The 17,268-nt window shown below is 41.9% G+C and overlaps 2 protein-coding genes across 2 annotated transcripts; both read left to right on the plus strand.

Moving 5' to 3' along the window:
- The first annotated feature begins 1,468 nt into the window (after nucleotides 1-1,468).
- Nucleotides 1,469-3,992, plus strand: LOC121768620 (probable phospholipid hydroperoxide glutathione peroxidase). The gene is made up of 6 exons (XM_042165148.1): nucleotides 1,469-1,689; nucleotides 2,288-2,364; nucleotides 2,932-2,993; nucleotides 3,198-3,316; nucleotides 3,522-3,689; nucleotides 3,782-3,992. The coding sequence occupies exons 1-6, from the start codon at nucleotides 1,639-1,641 to the stop codon at nucleotides 3,809-3,811; spliced, it is 507 nt and encodes a 168-aa protein (XP_042021082.1). The 5' UTR covers nucleotides 1,469-1,638; the 3' UTR covers nucleotides 3,812-3,992.
- A 2,773-nt stretch (nucleotides 3,993-6,765) lies between these two features.
- On the plus strand, nucleotides 6,766-9,361 carry LOC121768621 (glutathione peroxidase 1-like). Its single transcript, XM_042165149.1, has 6 exons — nucleotides 6,766-6,891; nucleotides 7,627-7,703; nucleotides 7,830-7,891; nucleotides 8,431-8,549; nucleotides 8,846-9,013; nucleotides 9,107-9,361. The coding sequence occupies exons 1-6, from the start codon at nucleotides 6,853-6,855 to the stop codon at nucleotides 9,137-9,139; spliced, it is 498 nt and encodes a 165-aa protein (XP_042021083.1). The 5' UTR covers nucleotides 6,766-6,852; the 3' UTR covers nucleotides 9,140-9,361.
- The last annotated feature ends 7,907 nt before the right edge of the window (nucleotides 9,362-17,268 follow it).

Consider the following 17,268-nt stretch of genomic DNA (forward strand, 5'->3'; position numbering starts at 1 on the left):
AGTGTGTTCGAGCCTCCTTGTGAGCCCGATCCCGAGGCCGACTGGCTTGATTCTCCTCGGCCCTTCCTCGCTCTAGCCGCTTTCGCCGCCTTCGTCCCTTGCGGACGACGGCGCCCACGGCTAGATCCCTCGTACTCGGCGGCCGTAACCCCAACCTCCTGCGTGCCACGATCACTGGGCGCATCGGTGTCACCAGACGAGTACTGGCCGCTCGTCGTGTGCTTCGTCCGCTTTGAGGTTGATCCCGAGCTGGAGCGGACACCACCGGCCCACCTTTCCTCGTCCTTGACGAGCTGCCAAATATCAACATATTTGAACTGTACACCGGTGTCCTGGTGGAAGGCGCGCATAGCCGCCCTCAGTATGTCGGCGCCCGAAGCTCCGCTTTGGTAGTGCGCCGCTTCGGAGGAGTAGATCCCGCAGAATTTTTTGACCTGTAAATCGACTCGGCCAAAGTGAGCACGAAGCATTGTATATTTGCGCTTCCGGGCCCCTTTCGGCTTAGTCTCGTGGTAGACATCACGGACCTTTTCCCAGAAGCACTTGGCGGCTTGTTGGTTGCCGACGATGGGATCATATGAGACGGTGAGCCAGGCGGTGTACACCGCCTTTGTTTCTTCGTTGGTGTAGGGATGCCGGCCCAGATCCTCCGGCTCCTCCTCCTCATCCTCCTCGGGTGCCTCAGACGCAGCCCTGTAGCTTCCACCGCCTCGGCCTCCTCCCTGAGTGGGTTCAACGGGGATATCCTCCCGAATCTGGGACAAACCCTGGGAAAGCCGCGAGCCGGAGCCTCGAGCGTAGGCATCCACATCGAAAGTGGGTGGTTGGTACCCACCCGGCGTCGCCGACCCCTGCGTGCCCGGCGTCGATGACCCAGAACCACCAAGTGTGTTGTACATGGTCTCCCAATCGCCGAACGCGTTGAGATCCCACCCTCCGGCGCCGCCACCACCGTAATTGCCGTCGCCGGACATTTTTTGAAGAGATAGAATATGAAAATTGGAGAGAAATTGATGTTGATGTAGGAAGAATAGATGTGTAGTTGTGTATAAAATGAATGAATTAGGTGTATTTATAGAATAAGAAAATAAAAATAAAAATTAAAAAAATTAAGAAAAAGTTAAAAAAAACGGTAATGTTACCGTTTAAAAAAATTTTTTTTTTTTTTTAAATTCGATTTTTATAAAAAAAAATAATTATTGCGTCATTGCTGACGTGTCCCACTCGCGGGCCGGCGAGTGGGAAGCACGCACGCACGGGGATCGGCCACGTCGCCCAGGCGCGTGGCGGCTTGTTCCGTGCCGCGTTACGTGCCGTCGGCACCCGGCACGGAATGGGAACGGGACGGGAGCGGAATGCAGCGCCGCAACGCGTTCCGCGGCGAAACCGTTCCGGCGGAACGGCACGCGGAACGGTTTCGGCACGCGTTGCGGGTGCTCTAAATACACCATGTCCCGTTACGCAAGAAATCTCTTCAAATTCAAGTCCACAAACTTTTCTTCCATTTCTAATAAACCCACTCGTTTCAACTCATCTCTGTTTCTCACGAATCGTTTGCGTTTTCACCAGAAAAAAAAAACGCTTTTTAATTCTTCAGCGGTTGTTGTTCCAAGAGAAAATCTGCTTCTCAGTCGTGCGATGGCAACTCAATCGGCGCCGCCTAAATCTATCCATGAATTCACTGTGAAGGTATCGATTTCGTTGATTTAAAATTGACGTGCTAATTTATATATTCTTTTCTTAATTTGATGGATGATGGGATCTTACTATTTTCTCGATTGAATTGTGTTGTTTTCTACTTGTGAAATTAAGCAGAAATTGAAGTATGTTCCAAGCATGAATTGGAATTAAGAAAGGCAAAGCCCTATTGGAATTGTTAATTTAATCGTTGATCTATAGGAGAAGGTTGTTGGGAGAAAATTAACCAAGGCCATTTGAGATTAAAATAACATGTAATTAACCACTTCATTAGAAATAAGAGTGGACTATTTGAAAGCCGAAATAACCAAGCGAGGTTTTAGCTCTTTTTGGTAAGAATCGTTCAAATTATCTTTTTGAACAAAAGGCACTTTTTATGTACTTCATAAATTTTGTTTTCATTTTTCTTGTCAATCTGAATTGATAACACAGTTTCCCGGAGGGTGTACAATGCCTAAGTTTCCAATGTGTGATCAACTTTTTGAAACATGTTCTCAATGTATGGTTGTTCAATTGTTGATAATATGGTTTAAAATGAGGTTTTTGCATCATGTCTGCTGTAGTTACAATCTTGGATATGTATGTGCAGGATGCCAAAGGGAATGACGTGGATTTGAGCATTTACAAAGGGAAAGTCCTGCTAATTGTGAATGTTGCATCACAGTGGTATGTGTTAAGTTCAGATGAACTTTTCTCTGCTGTAAATGCAAATGCTAGCTCCATCATTTCTAGCTTGACTGGTTGTGCTAAAAAGAGAATGGCTTATTCTATTTTGGTAGTTTGATCGTGGAATTTATTTCTTTCTGTATTTCCGGAATATGAGTGTGTGATTTGTTATAATTGATAGTACAGAGGCTTTACAGCTCAGTCAATCTATGATTTGTTCCTGTGAGAGATCGAGCAGATAATTTGAATTAATTTTGTTGAGATTTTGGTTTTTGCAAAGGAATTTTCGAAAGGAGGAGAATCTCCTCATGTATGGTGACCATGTTTAAGAGTTTTTGGATTCTTATTGTGTAAACAAGATGAGGACGTTCATATTTTTCAGTCTTGAGCCATATCTCTGGTAGATAGGTTGCTTGACTAATACATTTGGAGATGCACGATTCAATCTGGCAATGCATAGTTGCATACATATTTGGAAAATTTTCCATTAATGATATTGGAACGTCTTCAAGCCGTTTTCATGTTTCGGAGAAATAACTGAGTTGTGTGCGCTGTTGCATGTTGCAGTGGCCTGACGAACTCAAATTACACAGAGTTGACGAAGCTGTACGAGAAATACAAGGATCAAGGTATGATTCATGTTTGTTTTTGGTTCCGAGTGCTTTCCTTTAGATGAGTTCATGAGTTGTGTTCCGTTAGGCATTTAAATTTGATATTCTGTCCTCCCTGCTCTTGAGACTAGCAGGTTTTGAGATGGTGCTAAGATATATATTGTGCTAAGTTCGAATATATGTACGGATTTCCTTCTGTCTTATTATTATGTTATAACTTAGGTTTGGAGATATTGGCATTTCCTTGCAATCAGTTTGGTTCCCAGGAGCCTGGAACCAATGAACAGATTCAGGAGTTTGCTTGCACTCGTTTTAAGGCTGAGTATCCAATATTCGACAAGGTATGAAGGCCCATGTTTTGAATGAGATGGCTGGCGTTACTTCGTTTTTTAGGGGAAACAGATTTAGTCTTGGGTTACTAGGCTGAATTATTTGAATGTTAACTTGTCATATCATGTCAAGCAAACTAAACAATGGGTGTTTGACCTGGAGAAGTAAAGAGAGAATTGATTGATGTTTGAGGAAAGTGGTGTTGGATGCGTGCAGGTGGAGGTGAATGGGGCGAATGCTGCTCCGATATACAAGTACATGAAGTCTGTGAAAGGAGGGCTTTTTGGGGATAGCATAAAGTGGAACTTCTCCAAATTCTTGGTGGACAAAGAGGGTAATGTTGTCGATCGCTATGCGCCCACCACATCTCCTCTCAGCATAGAGGTAAAGAAAGAAACATTTGTCTGAATATGTTTTGTGGGATTATTACCATCGAGGTAAAGAGTCTGAAATTGGTTGGGGTTTGGTTTTTGCAGAAGGATATAAAGAAGCTCTTAGGTATGTGAATGGAGTCGACGGCTTATCGCCAATAACCACCCCGGAGTGAATAAGCAGCACCATATGTTTGCATACTGATGTACTAGTATTACTTTCTGGGGTTTTGCAATATTCCTTCTTCAGTATACTTATTTGTACCGTTCTACTTTAAATACTTCTTTATCCTAGTGTGTGCATGGGTTTAATATTCTTGCATTGTGTATTGTAGTCTTGAAATCTAAGAATCAGAGTACTTAACCTTTCATGTAAAAATATTTGTGAACAATACACTTCCGAGTCAAGAGTATATAACTTGGTTATTCGGAGAGAGGTGGCAGTATCAGATAACATTTCCACTAACAATGGCTCTTTTTTGTTATAAAAATAAAATAAGAATTCAAATCTTGATAATAGAAGTTTTAATATAAATTTGATAAAATAGTATAGATGTATACAGAACAAAGTGGCTTAAGTATTGTAAAAGAAAATATGAGATTGAAAAAATTATCATAAATAGATGGGATTCAAAACGAAAAAAAGATATAGTACTCTCTCCTCTCTGTTTCAACTAAGTTGAGATAAAATTTTTGGACATGAAGATTAAGATATTGTGTTGAAAAGCTCCTCTGTTCCAACTAAGTTGAGATAAAATTTTTGGACATGGAGATTAAGATATTGTGTTGAAAAGTACGAGAGAGGAATAAAATAAGAAAGATAAAGAGAATGTAAAGTAGATAGTGTAATAAAATAAGTGTGACTGGATATTTTGTTTTTTGTTAAAAAATGAAATGACTCAACTTAGTGAGTAGTACTCCTACTATATAATACTATTATATACTCCCTCCGTCCCAACTTAATTGTCACTTTTTTCCATTTCGGTCTATCCCAACTTAATTATCACACTTCATTTTTACCATAAATGGTAAGAGCATCCACAATGGATGCCCTTGTGGGAGTCCTAGTGGTTGCCACATCAGCATGTCCTATCTTTCTGCAATGGTGGAGCACTAGTGGATGCCCGATCTATTATCCATTTTTCATTTCAATTTTAATATTATTTTTTTATGTTTACACATTATTAAATAGTAAAATTGAACTCTAAATTAAAGAACTAGCAAAAAAAACATACATTACTTAATTTAAAAAAAATTACAACGAAAAAATTTAAAAAGAGGTACAATTTCAACGACCACTACGTGTCCAAACTTCTTCAACCATGTCGTTCATGAGTTGAAGATGAGCTTGTTGGTTGCGCATGGTCTCCTGAGCTTGTAATCTCTCACTGACTCCATAGGGTAAACATCGAACGACCGGGGGGTTGCATGACCTGCGATCGATTCAACTTCATCGTCGGTCCAATCGTCAACTGTTGCACCTTTATCGTGAATAATCATGTTGTGCAAGATGATGCACGCGTACATGACATTGGCGATATGATGCTTGTACCAGGACCGAGCCGGGCCTTTCACTATTGCCCAACGTGCTTGAAGCACACCGAATCCTCGCTCCACGTCCTTCCGTGGAGTAGTCCTTGAACAGACGTTGATGAGCTAGGTCATGCTCTTGACGGATGGATGTCCGGTGTCGAATGGGCCTCGGGACCTGTTGTTCGGCCTGCTCTTGCTCTTGTATTGCACGAATACCTGTGAGAATCTGGTTTCTGAAAGCAAACATTGCGCGTTCCATAGCCCGACTTATATCTTCTCCGGCCATACTGGAAAAGTGAGTGAAAGAGAGAAATTGGATTGGAGAGATGTTGTGTGAGGGTTGAGAGATGTGGAAAAAATGAGTGAAAATAAGGTATATTTATAGATAGAAAATAAATAATAAATAACAAATAAAAAATGGGGGCAACGCATCATCGGGTATCCGCGTCATCTGGCTCGATGCTGCAATGGATGCCCGATCAGGCTCGAGATTCGGATGATCGATCTTTCGGTCGCACCACTCTGGCTCGGGCGTTTGCAGTGGATGCTCGAGGACGCTCGAGCCCGATCTCGGGCGATCGAGTGTGCGAGCGGGTAGGGATGTCAATCGGGCCAGCCCACCGGGTTTCGGGCCAACCCTATTCGGGTTGCGGGTCAATCGGGTGCAGGCTAATCGGGTTGTGATTTTTCCGGGTTATAAAAGTTCAACCATAACCCTAAAAGCTCGGGTTTCGGGCTAGCCCATCGGGTTAATCGGGTTGCTACTGATAAAATTAACATGCGATCAATCCAATAAATAATGGTGAAAATGAGTTATATTTATAAAATGTAAAATATTTAATTATGATAAATTTGAGATACATGCTTAAACTCAAACATAAACATGATCAAATACTAATATTTGAGATTTATGCAAAATTAAACATAAACATCAAGAAATTTTAAAGCATGTTTAGAAATTTAAATATATTTTTTAGTAAATTTGAAGTTTCTAATTCATTTCTCTATTATTATATTAATAAAAATTTAATATATAATTTATATATTTAATATATAAAATGTAAAGTTATTTTTTAGTAATCTATATTATAAAATAATCAATGAAGTGTCGAATTAGAGTCAAATAAATAGAACAATAGAATTTTTATCGGGTTTTCGGGCCAGCCCATCGGGTTTTCGGGTCTGGCCGTAACGGGTTGCGGGTTAATCGGGCTGTAATTTTATCCGGCTGGAAATTTTCAGCCCTAACCCTATAAATTTGGCGGGCTATTCGGGCCAGCCCACGGGTTGCGGGCTAAATTGACATCCCTACGAGCGGATATCCACTGTGGATGCTCTAGTAAGTACATATCACATTCCACTAACTCACTTTACTCACATTTTATTATAAAATCAATATAAAAAAAGTGGTCTCACCTTCCACTAGCTTTTTCAACCAACTTTTTTTTATATTCGTTAAAACCTGTGATCACTCCAAGAGTGACAATTAAGTTGGGACGGAGGAGGGGTACTATGTTACTAGTTGGAGGAGGGGTACTATGTTACTAGTTTGAAGTTCAACCTTTAACTAAGAATTCAACTCACCATACTCCTCTGAATTTAGATTTCGAATCAATTCTGCACATAATATTCGTAAAATTTGAATGGCGTCGTCGCAGACTGTGTTTGATTTCACCGTCAAGGTCAGCTGCTCCATACTTCTTTTTCCTGCTCTGAATTAACATTCCTGGATTCGAAATCCCCAAATCAAACCAATTCATGTCACGTGCTTGTTGATGATCACTTCTATCTATGCTTGTTGATTCTGCAGATTGTACCGTTTACTTAGGTTTCTGCTGTTTATGCTTAAGCTGTACTAGAATCCACTAGGCGTTTGATCCAATTCCCCTACGAACGATTCGTGCAATTATACTACGAATTTATGGGGTTTTAAATCTCGAGTTCACAATCGCTTTGAGCATGTCATTCTGCTCATACTGTCGTACATGTATGGATGTGAAATCAATTCATGTTTTGATGACTTTAGCCAACTGCTGGAACCTCGCGATAATTGTTTCCATTAATGTTCACTACCTGTTTGTGAAAAAATCACATGTGACACTTGGATTAAGCTTTCCACAGTGCAGTTGACAGTGATTTTAATTTTCATTTTCATTCTAGCATAAATATTTGATAGCGCGATTTCCTCAACGTCTGTTAAAAATGAAGCAAAAAGCCTTTTATGTGACCTTGGAGTTGCTCCCTAGATGGCTTGATCTGTAAAACTATTTGGCTCAGGTGAAGCATCTCATTTAGGTTTTCTTTTATAACCATATTAAGACCTTAACCTTTGAAAGGAGCTATATAGCACTTCACATCACATATTTGGCTCGCTGTATATAACTTCTGTTTGAAAACACATTGCTTTTTGCTTTCAGGATGCTAAAGGAAATCAAGTGGACTTAGGCATTTACAGAGGCAAAGTGTTGCTGATTGTGAATGTTGCCTCAAAATGGTAGCATTTACTTTACTTTCTGTTTTGTCTTTGTATTCGTGTCCTCTGATTTAGCATTTACTCAGGATGCTAAACCCTTGCCTTTTAATAACTGCTTTTTGTCTGTCTTTTCTAATTCAATATTAGCGGGATGACCAATTCGAACTACACTGAGCTAAATCAATTGTACGTGAAGTACAAAGATCAAGGTATGATTTTGCTGATGTAGACATGTACTAATCTACTAGTGTGGTATTGGTAGACTCAAGGGTCAGGACAAGGAAATCAACTCAAAGTGATATGTTTAAAGAAAAATCGGAAAAGCAGTTACTAAAAGGAACATTTAAGATGAGGAAGAACTCTGCTATCTCACTTGCTGAATCGTAAATGAGCTTTTCATACCTAAAATAATATCCACCATGTTAAAATATTACCTAAATCTATGGGAACATTTCTTCCGTGAGTTTGTAAAGGTGGGGAGGGAGGCACGGCACTTTCCGTAATGACAAGCGTTAGTGGACAAGATAGTTTGTTTGTAGGATTAGTATTTTGATTTTTGGTAAAATTATCTAGCTTGCATTGTAGAAATCAAGATCGTGATTTAAGTAAGCTATAAACACAAACACTTATCTTTGTTGGTCTAACTTCGTATTACGTCTTTGTAAAGTTCAGATTTAGGAGTGAGGCTTCAAGCATATTCTATTTGCTTTAAATGATAAGAATTCTTCTGGCGGCCTATTCATTACAGGCCTGGTGATTCTGGCTTTCCCTTGTAATCAATTCGGTGAAGAAGAACCTGGAAGCAATGATGAAATCATGGACTTTGTCTGCACTAGATTCAAGTCAGATTTTCCCATCTTTGATAAGGTAAAATTTGGACTAGTTCGTAAATATAGGTACTTGAGATCTAGCCTTTAACCTATTCTACCATTAGTCTGCTCAATTTGTGTTTACACTTCATTAACATCAGTATAATCTGTTTCCTCAATGTTTATTTTCCATGCTTTGACATCATTCATGTCTATTTATACCATCTATCCAGTTGAGAGCGTCTGGTACCCTTATTGTTACTCCACTGTAGGAAGTTTCACTGCAAAGCATATCAATCTAAGCTGCATAGTCAAACGACTTAGTATCTTTAACGGTTGGTTTGCTTGGTTTAGATTGAGGTGAATGGTAATAATACTGCCCCGTTGTACAAGTTCTTGAAGTTGGGAAAGTGGGGGATCTTCGGTGATGACATTCAGTGGAATTTTGCAAAGTTCTTGATTGACAAGACTGGACACCCTGTTGATCGCTATTACCCCACAACATCACCTCTTACAATTGAGGTATCAAATGAACGTGTTCTGTATCTACTAACCTTTTCTCTACTGCATTGTACATGTGATACGATGCCACTGTAACCATCTTCTTGATTGCAGAGGGATGTTAAACAGCTCTTGGGGCTTCCATGACCGATGAGAAATCCATGCTCCTGGAAGGTACTACTGCCGAACCCTTGATGGTGAGTTCGATGTCCCAGTTCCCTGTTATGCATATTGACCACCGAAATGACTCATGAACTTGGATAAAAGTTGATTGCAATTCCTTTTCAATCAGATGTTCATGCGTTCGCACTTTGCAATTCCATTATGCATGATGTTATAATGTTAATTTAGTTTTGAATTGATTGAAAATGTAAATTAGTGGCAAAATTTTAAGAAACAGCAGATAATGCTTAGTAATCACCCAATACTCAAAATAGCAGTAAACAAAAAGAGGAAATAAATCATAAGATAGCAAATCGGAGGAGGGACCCTCTTCAGCAAAGGACTACAAACAAAATTAGGTTTCAGCCCTTTCAGCCAACCGTGTGTGTGAGTTGACCAAGGGGTAGAGAGATCAATTCATTTACCAAAAAAAAGAGAAGGCCAATTGATGCCATTGGCAATGTGTACTGTGTGTTAATAAGAAAATTATCATCACGAGCATTATGTTAGTAGGCTTACATATGTGGATTATGATTTTATTTCAAATTCCAATATTGGATGTTCAAATTAATGAGATAAATTGATACTGCTAAGTTGAATAGAACATTCAACCCTTACAGCATGAAGAAATTAAAGAAACTAACCAATTGAACAATAATACGCTTATTGCCTTCTATACCCTCACGAAATCCTATAGAGTAAACTCTCAATATTGCCTTATTTTGCAAACTGCGCACAGCCCAGCCCCATGGGCCATAGCTCATGCGGCCATGCCCTTATATTGGTGAAACGTAGTTGAATATAAAAAAATATGTTAAAATTCGTTATTTTTTTTATCAATGACATCTATTGAATAAATACAGTAAATTAGACCTACTAATATTTGATATTACACGATGGTATTAGTCTATTATTTTATAATTAACTCTAATGGTAAACACGACTCAAACAAGGTAATAGTCCAATTCTAAGTTTTCTCAAATAAGGTAATATTCCAATTTCAACATGACTCAAACAAGGTATAATACGAAACATGTATTCTAATAGTATCTATATATATATGAGAAAAAATTCCATGGACTAGGTATACCAAAGTGTCAATTTTACTTGGTATGTCATATCAATTATTTTTTGACTTGTGGAATCGTATAAATATCACCTTCCAACTAGATGTCCACGCAAAGTGTGGTAAATATGGTAACTGCAATAATATCCCGAGTTATTTGAAAAGAATCCCATACTTCTAGGTAATTATACTATAAACAAATTTGGGCATGATATACATTAGTACATAGTATTACCTAAAAATATGAGATTTTCACGTTGATACTAAAAAAAATTACTATCATATTACATTTTTAATTTATATGATGAGACTGCTTTCCCTTTGTATTAATTGCTATATTTTTGTATTAATTGCTATGTTGCACATAAATAAATTATTACTACGTATATAATATAATTCTTGTTTTATTTTACTATACACATTAATTAATTATATTATAATTATTAATTATGAGTAGTTAATACTAACAAGATGATTTGAAAATTAGAAAATGACAATTAAATTTAATAAAAATAAAACTACTAAAAATGGAAATTATTTGAAAACAAAATACAGTAAATGATAAATTTTTTTAATAAAAACTACTACTAAAATTCTCTTGAAACAAAATACGGTAGATAAAATTAGAAAATGACAATTAAATTAAAAACATAAAACTACTATAATCAAAGATATCACCAATCAAAAAGTTTAGTCCTGTTAAAAAAAGTACTCAATGAATTTTACATAATAGATGGAGCTTCTCATTGCAAATATATACTACATGTATTGTGTAAATATGGTCGAAAATTATTATAAATAGGATTCAAGAAAATTTCCATAAATATCACATTGTGTGTGTCCATCTAGCGGGAAGGGAATTTTTTATATAATTCCACATGTCAAAAAATGAATGAAAGGACATACCAAGTAAGATTGCCACTTTGGTATACCTAGTCCATGGAATTTTTGCTCTCTATATATATTGACACAATTATAATACTCTTTCTCAATAGATCAATTGTTTAGAGCATAACAAAGATAAATAGTGAGAGATCGATTGCGAGTTGGGAGAGATGGAGTCATTGTCGTCAGAATTGGTGTTGGAGATTCTGAGCCGAACAGCATTTGAAAGTATAGAAGACTGCAAATCAGTTTGCAAGAATTGGAAAGAAATAATATACGAACCGAGGTTTATCCATCTTCACTCGGAAAGAAGCAATTCCATCTTCGGTTATTTCATCCAAGGCTCACGGTAAATACCCTTGGGACTTCATCTCCGCCACCGCCACCGCCTCCATCAAATCAACATGGCCTTCCGACGACATTAAAATTCTAGCCTCCTGCGATCAAGGCATTGTCATCTGCGAGAGACTAATTCCCTTCAACAACCAATTCTTGATCATGCAAGGCCGCCACCGCCCAGTGGAAAGCCCTCCCCAATCCCAAGCTCCACTATGAAACCGTCGCCAGCACTGTGGTCGTCCTCCAGTCCCAACCCATGCGCTACCTCATCGCTCGACTGGGCCCCACTCTCTGTAGGTGACCTCATCAATAGCTATCCTCCCATCACCACCGCTGGCCGATTTGTGCACTGGCTCACCTGGAGCAATAAGGTGGTGACTGATGAATCCGCGAATTTCTGATGTTTGTAAATGCTGGTAGAGAATGAAGATTATGACACAAAGAATTTACGTGGTTCGATTTACTGAAGTAAATCTACGTCCACGGGAAAAAGGGAGGGCAAGATTGTATTGCTTGATCTGTTTTCTACAGCTTACAAATACAAACTTGCTATTTGCTATATGGTGTTTTATCTCTAGAGAGCTTAACCCTCTTCTATCTGATCTAAGTTCTATTTATATCTTGGACTAAGATCGTGGCTTGCATCACCACCCTAAGTCGTGGATGTCGTGTAGGTCATGGCCTAAGATCGTGGATGTAGCGTAGGTCATGGCCTACGATCGTGGCCTGAGTTGACATCACGTGGTAGTGGGTGTGTTGGACATCCTGTATGGGTCCACTAACTCCTTGTTCGGTCGAATACTGAGACCGAACTGCTTTGGTTGCCGATCTGAGAGTAGAGCTTGATGCCGCCCTGAGAGCAGAGCTTGATTGGATGGCTTTTACCGAGCTGTAGGCTGAGGCCGAACTCTTTGGTAATGCCGAACTCATACTCCTGCTTTGGTTGCCGATCTGAGAGCAGAGCTTGATAGGTTGGCTTTTACCGAGCTGTAGGCTGAGGCCGAACTCTTTGGTAATGCCGAACTCATACTCTTCCTTGGGCTTTGGGCTGATGGGCCGTCATTGCTGTTGGGCTTGTTTAGTACGCACCCCATCACTACCCCCCCCGAAAAGCGAAGTGAATCACTTCGGCGAAGCGAGTCACTTCGGCATTCTGAAAAGGGGACGGGGGAGGCTGAAGTCAGGGGACGTGCCCTGCGCGTGACTGCATTAAATGCGGCATTAAATGCGACAGTAAAATCCGGCCGTCGAATCCTGAAAAGGTGGGATATGAAACGGTGCGATGATTTGAAATCTTTTCCAAATCTGATAAATACCGTCTTTCTTCATCATTTGAACACCTTTGCTATTGGCTTCTTCTGTACTCTCTATCTTTTGCGTGAAAAATTTCCTTCCGCTTTCAAAAATTTCCTCAGGATTTCTTCAAACTTTCAAAGAGTAAGAACCATGTCTGCTTCTTCTTCGTCTGAGTCTGGTAGCGGTAGAAAAGGGGGTAAGGGGTCTTCTAGCCGGAAAGAATCCGGGGAGAAGACCGTAGAGTATTTTCACAGTATCTTGAGTAAGGATACTGTGATATCCCTTTACGAAAAATACTCTTTTCCTGGGGGAAGGCGGTGGTTCCCGACGATGATCATAGGGCTAACGACCCGCCGGAGGGTTATGCCACCGTTTACGAAGCCTGCTTAGAATGCGGGCTTCGTTTCCCTCTTCCCCCACCTTTTGTAGAGCTTCTTGATTTTTTTCAACTCCCTTTAGGTCAGGTGACTCCGAACTCTTGGAGGCACTTGTCGGCTTTTGCTGCCGAACTCCGTAGGTTAGATAAGGATCTGTCTCTGCGGGCAATCCTTAATTTTTTCCAATTTAAAAGGAAGGGATCTTGGTTTTACTTGATCCCCTTACAGCCTTTTAGGGCATTCTGCAAAACCAAGTGGCCGAAATGGCAAAACCGCTTCTTTTTTTATAATAGGACAGCGGCTCCGGGCTTCCCCTGGAGAGGGCCGAAGTCCGTGATTCCTCACCCTCGGTTAGAACCATTGGCCGAGCTCGATGACGAGCTCAACAAGATTCCCATAGTTAGGAAACAATACACGGAGTCTGAGCTCGTCAAGGGCGACGTCGTGTTCGACATCTCGTCTTCGGACGAAGAGGCCGAGGGTGAGGATTTCTCTTTACCTTTATGTTCTACTGCTTTAACGAAGAAAACTAACCTTGCTTTCTTGCTTTTTGGCAGTGTTCATGCTGAACAAGGCTACCCGAAAATCTTCGGAGTCCAAGGAGCCGGAGAGGCCGAAAACCACCAGCTCGGCGTCTGATGCCGAGAGGACTCCGAAAAGGCAAAAAACCTCTTCGGATCCGAAGAAGCCGGAGTCAACTTCGGCAAAGGGGAGGGGGAAGGCCCAGAAGCCCCCGAGAGCGCCAGAGAAAGACGTGGTCTTGGCGCCTCCTTCGGAACATATCTGTGAGCCGTTTTTATGGCCCACGGACTTCGCCGAGGTGAATTCTCTTCTTGATTTTCTGGCCCTGCTTTTTTCCTGTACTTTTTGTGGTCCCTTTGTTGACTTTTTCTTTATTCATTTTCAGAGGAACGATATGCTCTCCAAGCTCGTCGCCGTCGAACTCTCCAAAGCGTCCAATGACTATGCCGAGATGCAGAGGAAGTTGGCGGCTGCTTGTCATCGGGCCGAACAGGCTGAGGCTAAATTTGAGAAGGCCAGAGCTGCTAGGATTTCGGCCCAGGATGAAGCTCAGTTTGCCAAAAACCAGCTCGTCATCCAGCGAGAGCAGGCGAAGCGGAGCGATGCTGCTGCCGTGGTTGCCCAAGGGGAGGCTCTCCGTGTTTACACGGAGAAACTCTTTTTGAGCAGCCAGTTCTCGGCCTTTGTCGGTAGTCTGGTAAGGCTAATTACCGATAAGGGCGAGCAGGGGGCCGACGTCGTGCTGCCTCTGTACAGCCGAGAGATAGCAGCTCGGCTTCAGAATCTGCCGCTCCTTGAGGAGCTCGCTTCATCCTCGGTCCTGCTTTCTGCAGACCGAGTCCGGAGTTGTCGAGCTGATCGGGACGAGAACCTGGAGGCTATCTTTGCCTCCGTGGGACCCGTTTCACCCGCTTCGACTTACAACGGAGAGGGTGAGGCCGAGCCGCTGGAGCGGGAGGCCGAAGTCGATCAGGCCGGGCATCCGGAGAAGGAAGCCGAAGTCGAGCGGGCCGGGCATCCGGAGAAGGAGGCCGATCAGGAGGCGGAGGCGAGGCCGGCAGGAGGCGAGGCTGAGGCTGAGGTAGCCCAGGAGAAAGAAGCTGTACCAGACCGAGGAGCCGGAGACGAAGCTGGCGGAGTATGATTTCGTCTCCCTTCTCTTAGTCTAGTTTCTTCCTTGTAAAATGGCCTTGATGCCCTCCTAGTGTAAAATTTTCCTTGTGAATGAAAAATTCTCTATACTTGTCTTCGTATAGCTTTTCGTACTCGCCTTTATTCCTGTTGTATTTTACTATCTGCTCGGTACAGCTGCCGAACTAATATAGCTGCTTTGTACCCAAGGAGATGGAGATACTTCACTGGAAACGGCTGTACTCTTCGGCTTTGGACGAAGCTGAGAGAAGAGCTATAGCCGATCAGACGAAAAATGACGAGCTTCTGGCTCGTTTAGTGAAGCTGGATGCCGATGTCAAGGACTTAGAGTCCGATAAGAAAGATCTGGAGGCCGAGCTGAATACGGCCATTGCTGAGAGGACTGCGTATGAGGATTACATCCGTGTGCGCGGGGGAATGACCGTATCAGAAGTTCAGGAACGAGTTGACGAACTGTGGGAGGAGTATAATGTACTCCGGAGGAACAATGCGCTGGAGAGCTCGGCTTGCCAACAAGTCGTGAAATCATTGCGGCGCTGGGCTTCTCGGTACGACATTGTTCTTGCCCGGCGTCCCTCAATTGAGAGATTCCTCCGGCATATCGCGCCAACAGATGCTCGCACTCCAGATCAAACCTCTGGTTCCCTTGTTCAAAATCCTACTCCCAGCCAACAACGAACTCCGGAACAGCCGGAAACGTCAAGACGAGAACGGGCTCAGGAGCAACCGGAATCGTCAAGACGGGGACGGACTGAAATTCGCCGAGGAGTTGTGACTATGAGCGAGCAAGATCAGCAGATGCTTATTGCAGAGACTCTTCATCGCCGAGGTGTTAGGACTTCTCGGGCTCGGGGAAGAGGCGTTGGGTCGAGGATAGCATCTCGTCGACCTGCTTATTCTTCATCTGCTCGGAACAACCGAACTCGGCTTCCAGAGGATTTTGCAGATAGGTGGCTTAACTTCAGCAACCCTGGACAGTAGAATAGTCCTTTGTAATAGCGTAACGCCATTTTGTAGGGTAGCGGAGTTGTATGCCGAACAAGATTTGATAAATGAAATTTTGTTTTCGCTTCTAACACTGTATTTACAGCTTAGCGAAAAAATTTCATCGTACTTGTCCTCGGTCTTATGAAGTAAACTTCTTTGACCGGACTTGGTCCTTGGTCTGATGAAATAAACATCTTTGACCGGACTCGTCTTTGGTCTGATGAAATAAACATCTTTGACCGGACTCGTCTTCGGTCTGATGAAATAAACATCTTTGACCGGACTCGTCTTCGGTCTGATGAAATAAACATCTTTGACCGGACTCGTCTTCGGTCTGATGAAATAAACATCTTTGACCGAACTTGGTTTGTGTTCTAATTTGGCGATTTTTGTCGCCGGGATCGAACTTTCCCTTGTCCTAATTCGGCGAGTTTTATCGCGTGGATCGGACTTTCCCAGTTAACCGAAGTGGTCTTATGCAGTAAACCTCTTTGACTAGACATGGTCGTCCTCGGTCTTATGAGGTAAACTTCTTTGACCGAACTCGGTCGTCCTAATTCGGCGAGGTTTATCGCGTGGATCGGACTTTCCCTTATTGCAGTTCGTTTCAGACGAAGTGCTTATTAAGCTGAATTGCGGTCTTGTATCCTCCTTGGAAGCTTGGACTCACAATCGTTGGCTTATTGCAGTTCGTTTCAGACGGACTGCTTGTTAAGCTGAATTGTGGTCTTATATCCTCCTTAGAAGCTTGGACTCACAATAGTCTTTAATAATCGATCTAAAAAGGGGATCAGTCTTTAAAGAACGATATACCTCGGTACCATTTGTAAGAGACGACAAGCACATAGAGACAAAACACATAGAGAAAAAATGAAAAAGACGAAAGAAAAAAAACTTTAAACTTTTTATAAAACGACAAGTAAAAAGCACAAGTAAAAAACAAACAAATAAAAACATGTACCCCTATGACCGAACTAGACACAAGACAGACTGACCGGACTTTGTCTCTTACAAGTGGAACTTCTTGAGGTTGGAGACGTGCCATGTTCGGGGTACTTGTTCTCCTGACATGTGAGTCAATTTATAAGACCCTTTGCCGAGGACTTCTGACACCCGATACGGACCCTCCCATGTGGGTTCGAGTTTGCCCAGCTTTTCTGCTCGGCTTACTTCGTTGTTTCTCAAGACGAGATCTCCCACTTGAAATTGAAGCTTTTTCACCCTTTGGTTATAATACCGGGCTACTTGCTCCTTATACTTGGCTGCTTTTATGCACGCCAATTCTCTTCTTTCTTCGGCGAGATCTAGTTCAGCTCTCAGTCCGTCGTCATTCATTTCTGAGGAGAAATTTAGAGTTCGGGGACTGGGTACGCCGATCTCCACCGGAATTACGGCTTCAGTGCCGTACACCAGACTATACGGAGTTTCACCGTTGGAGGTTTTGGGTGTAGTTCGGTAGGACCATAGGACTTGAGGGAGATTTTCTACCC

Source organism: Salvia splendens, chromosome 15 (genome assembly GCF_004379255.2).
Source record: "Salvia splendens isolate huo1 chromosome 15, SspV2, whole genome shotgun sequence".
Lineage (NCBI taxonomy): Eukaryota > Viridiplantae > Streptophyta > Magnoliopsida > Lamiales > Lamiaceae > Salvia > Salvia splendens.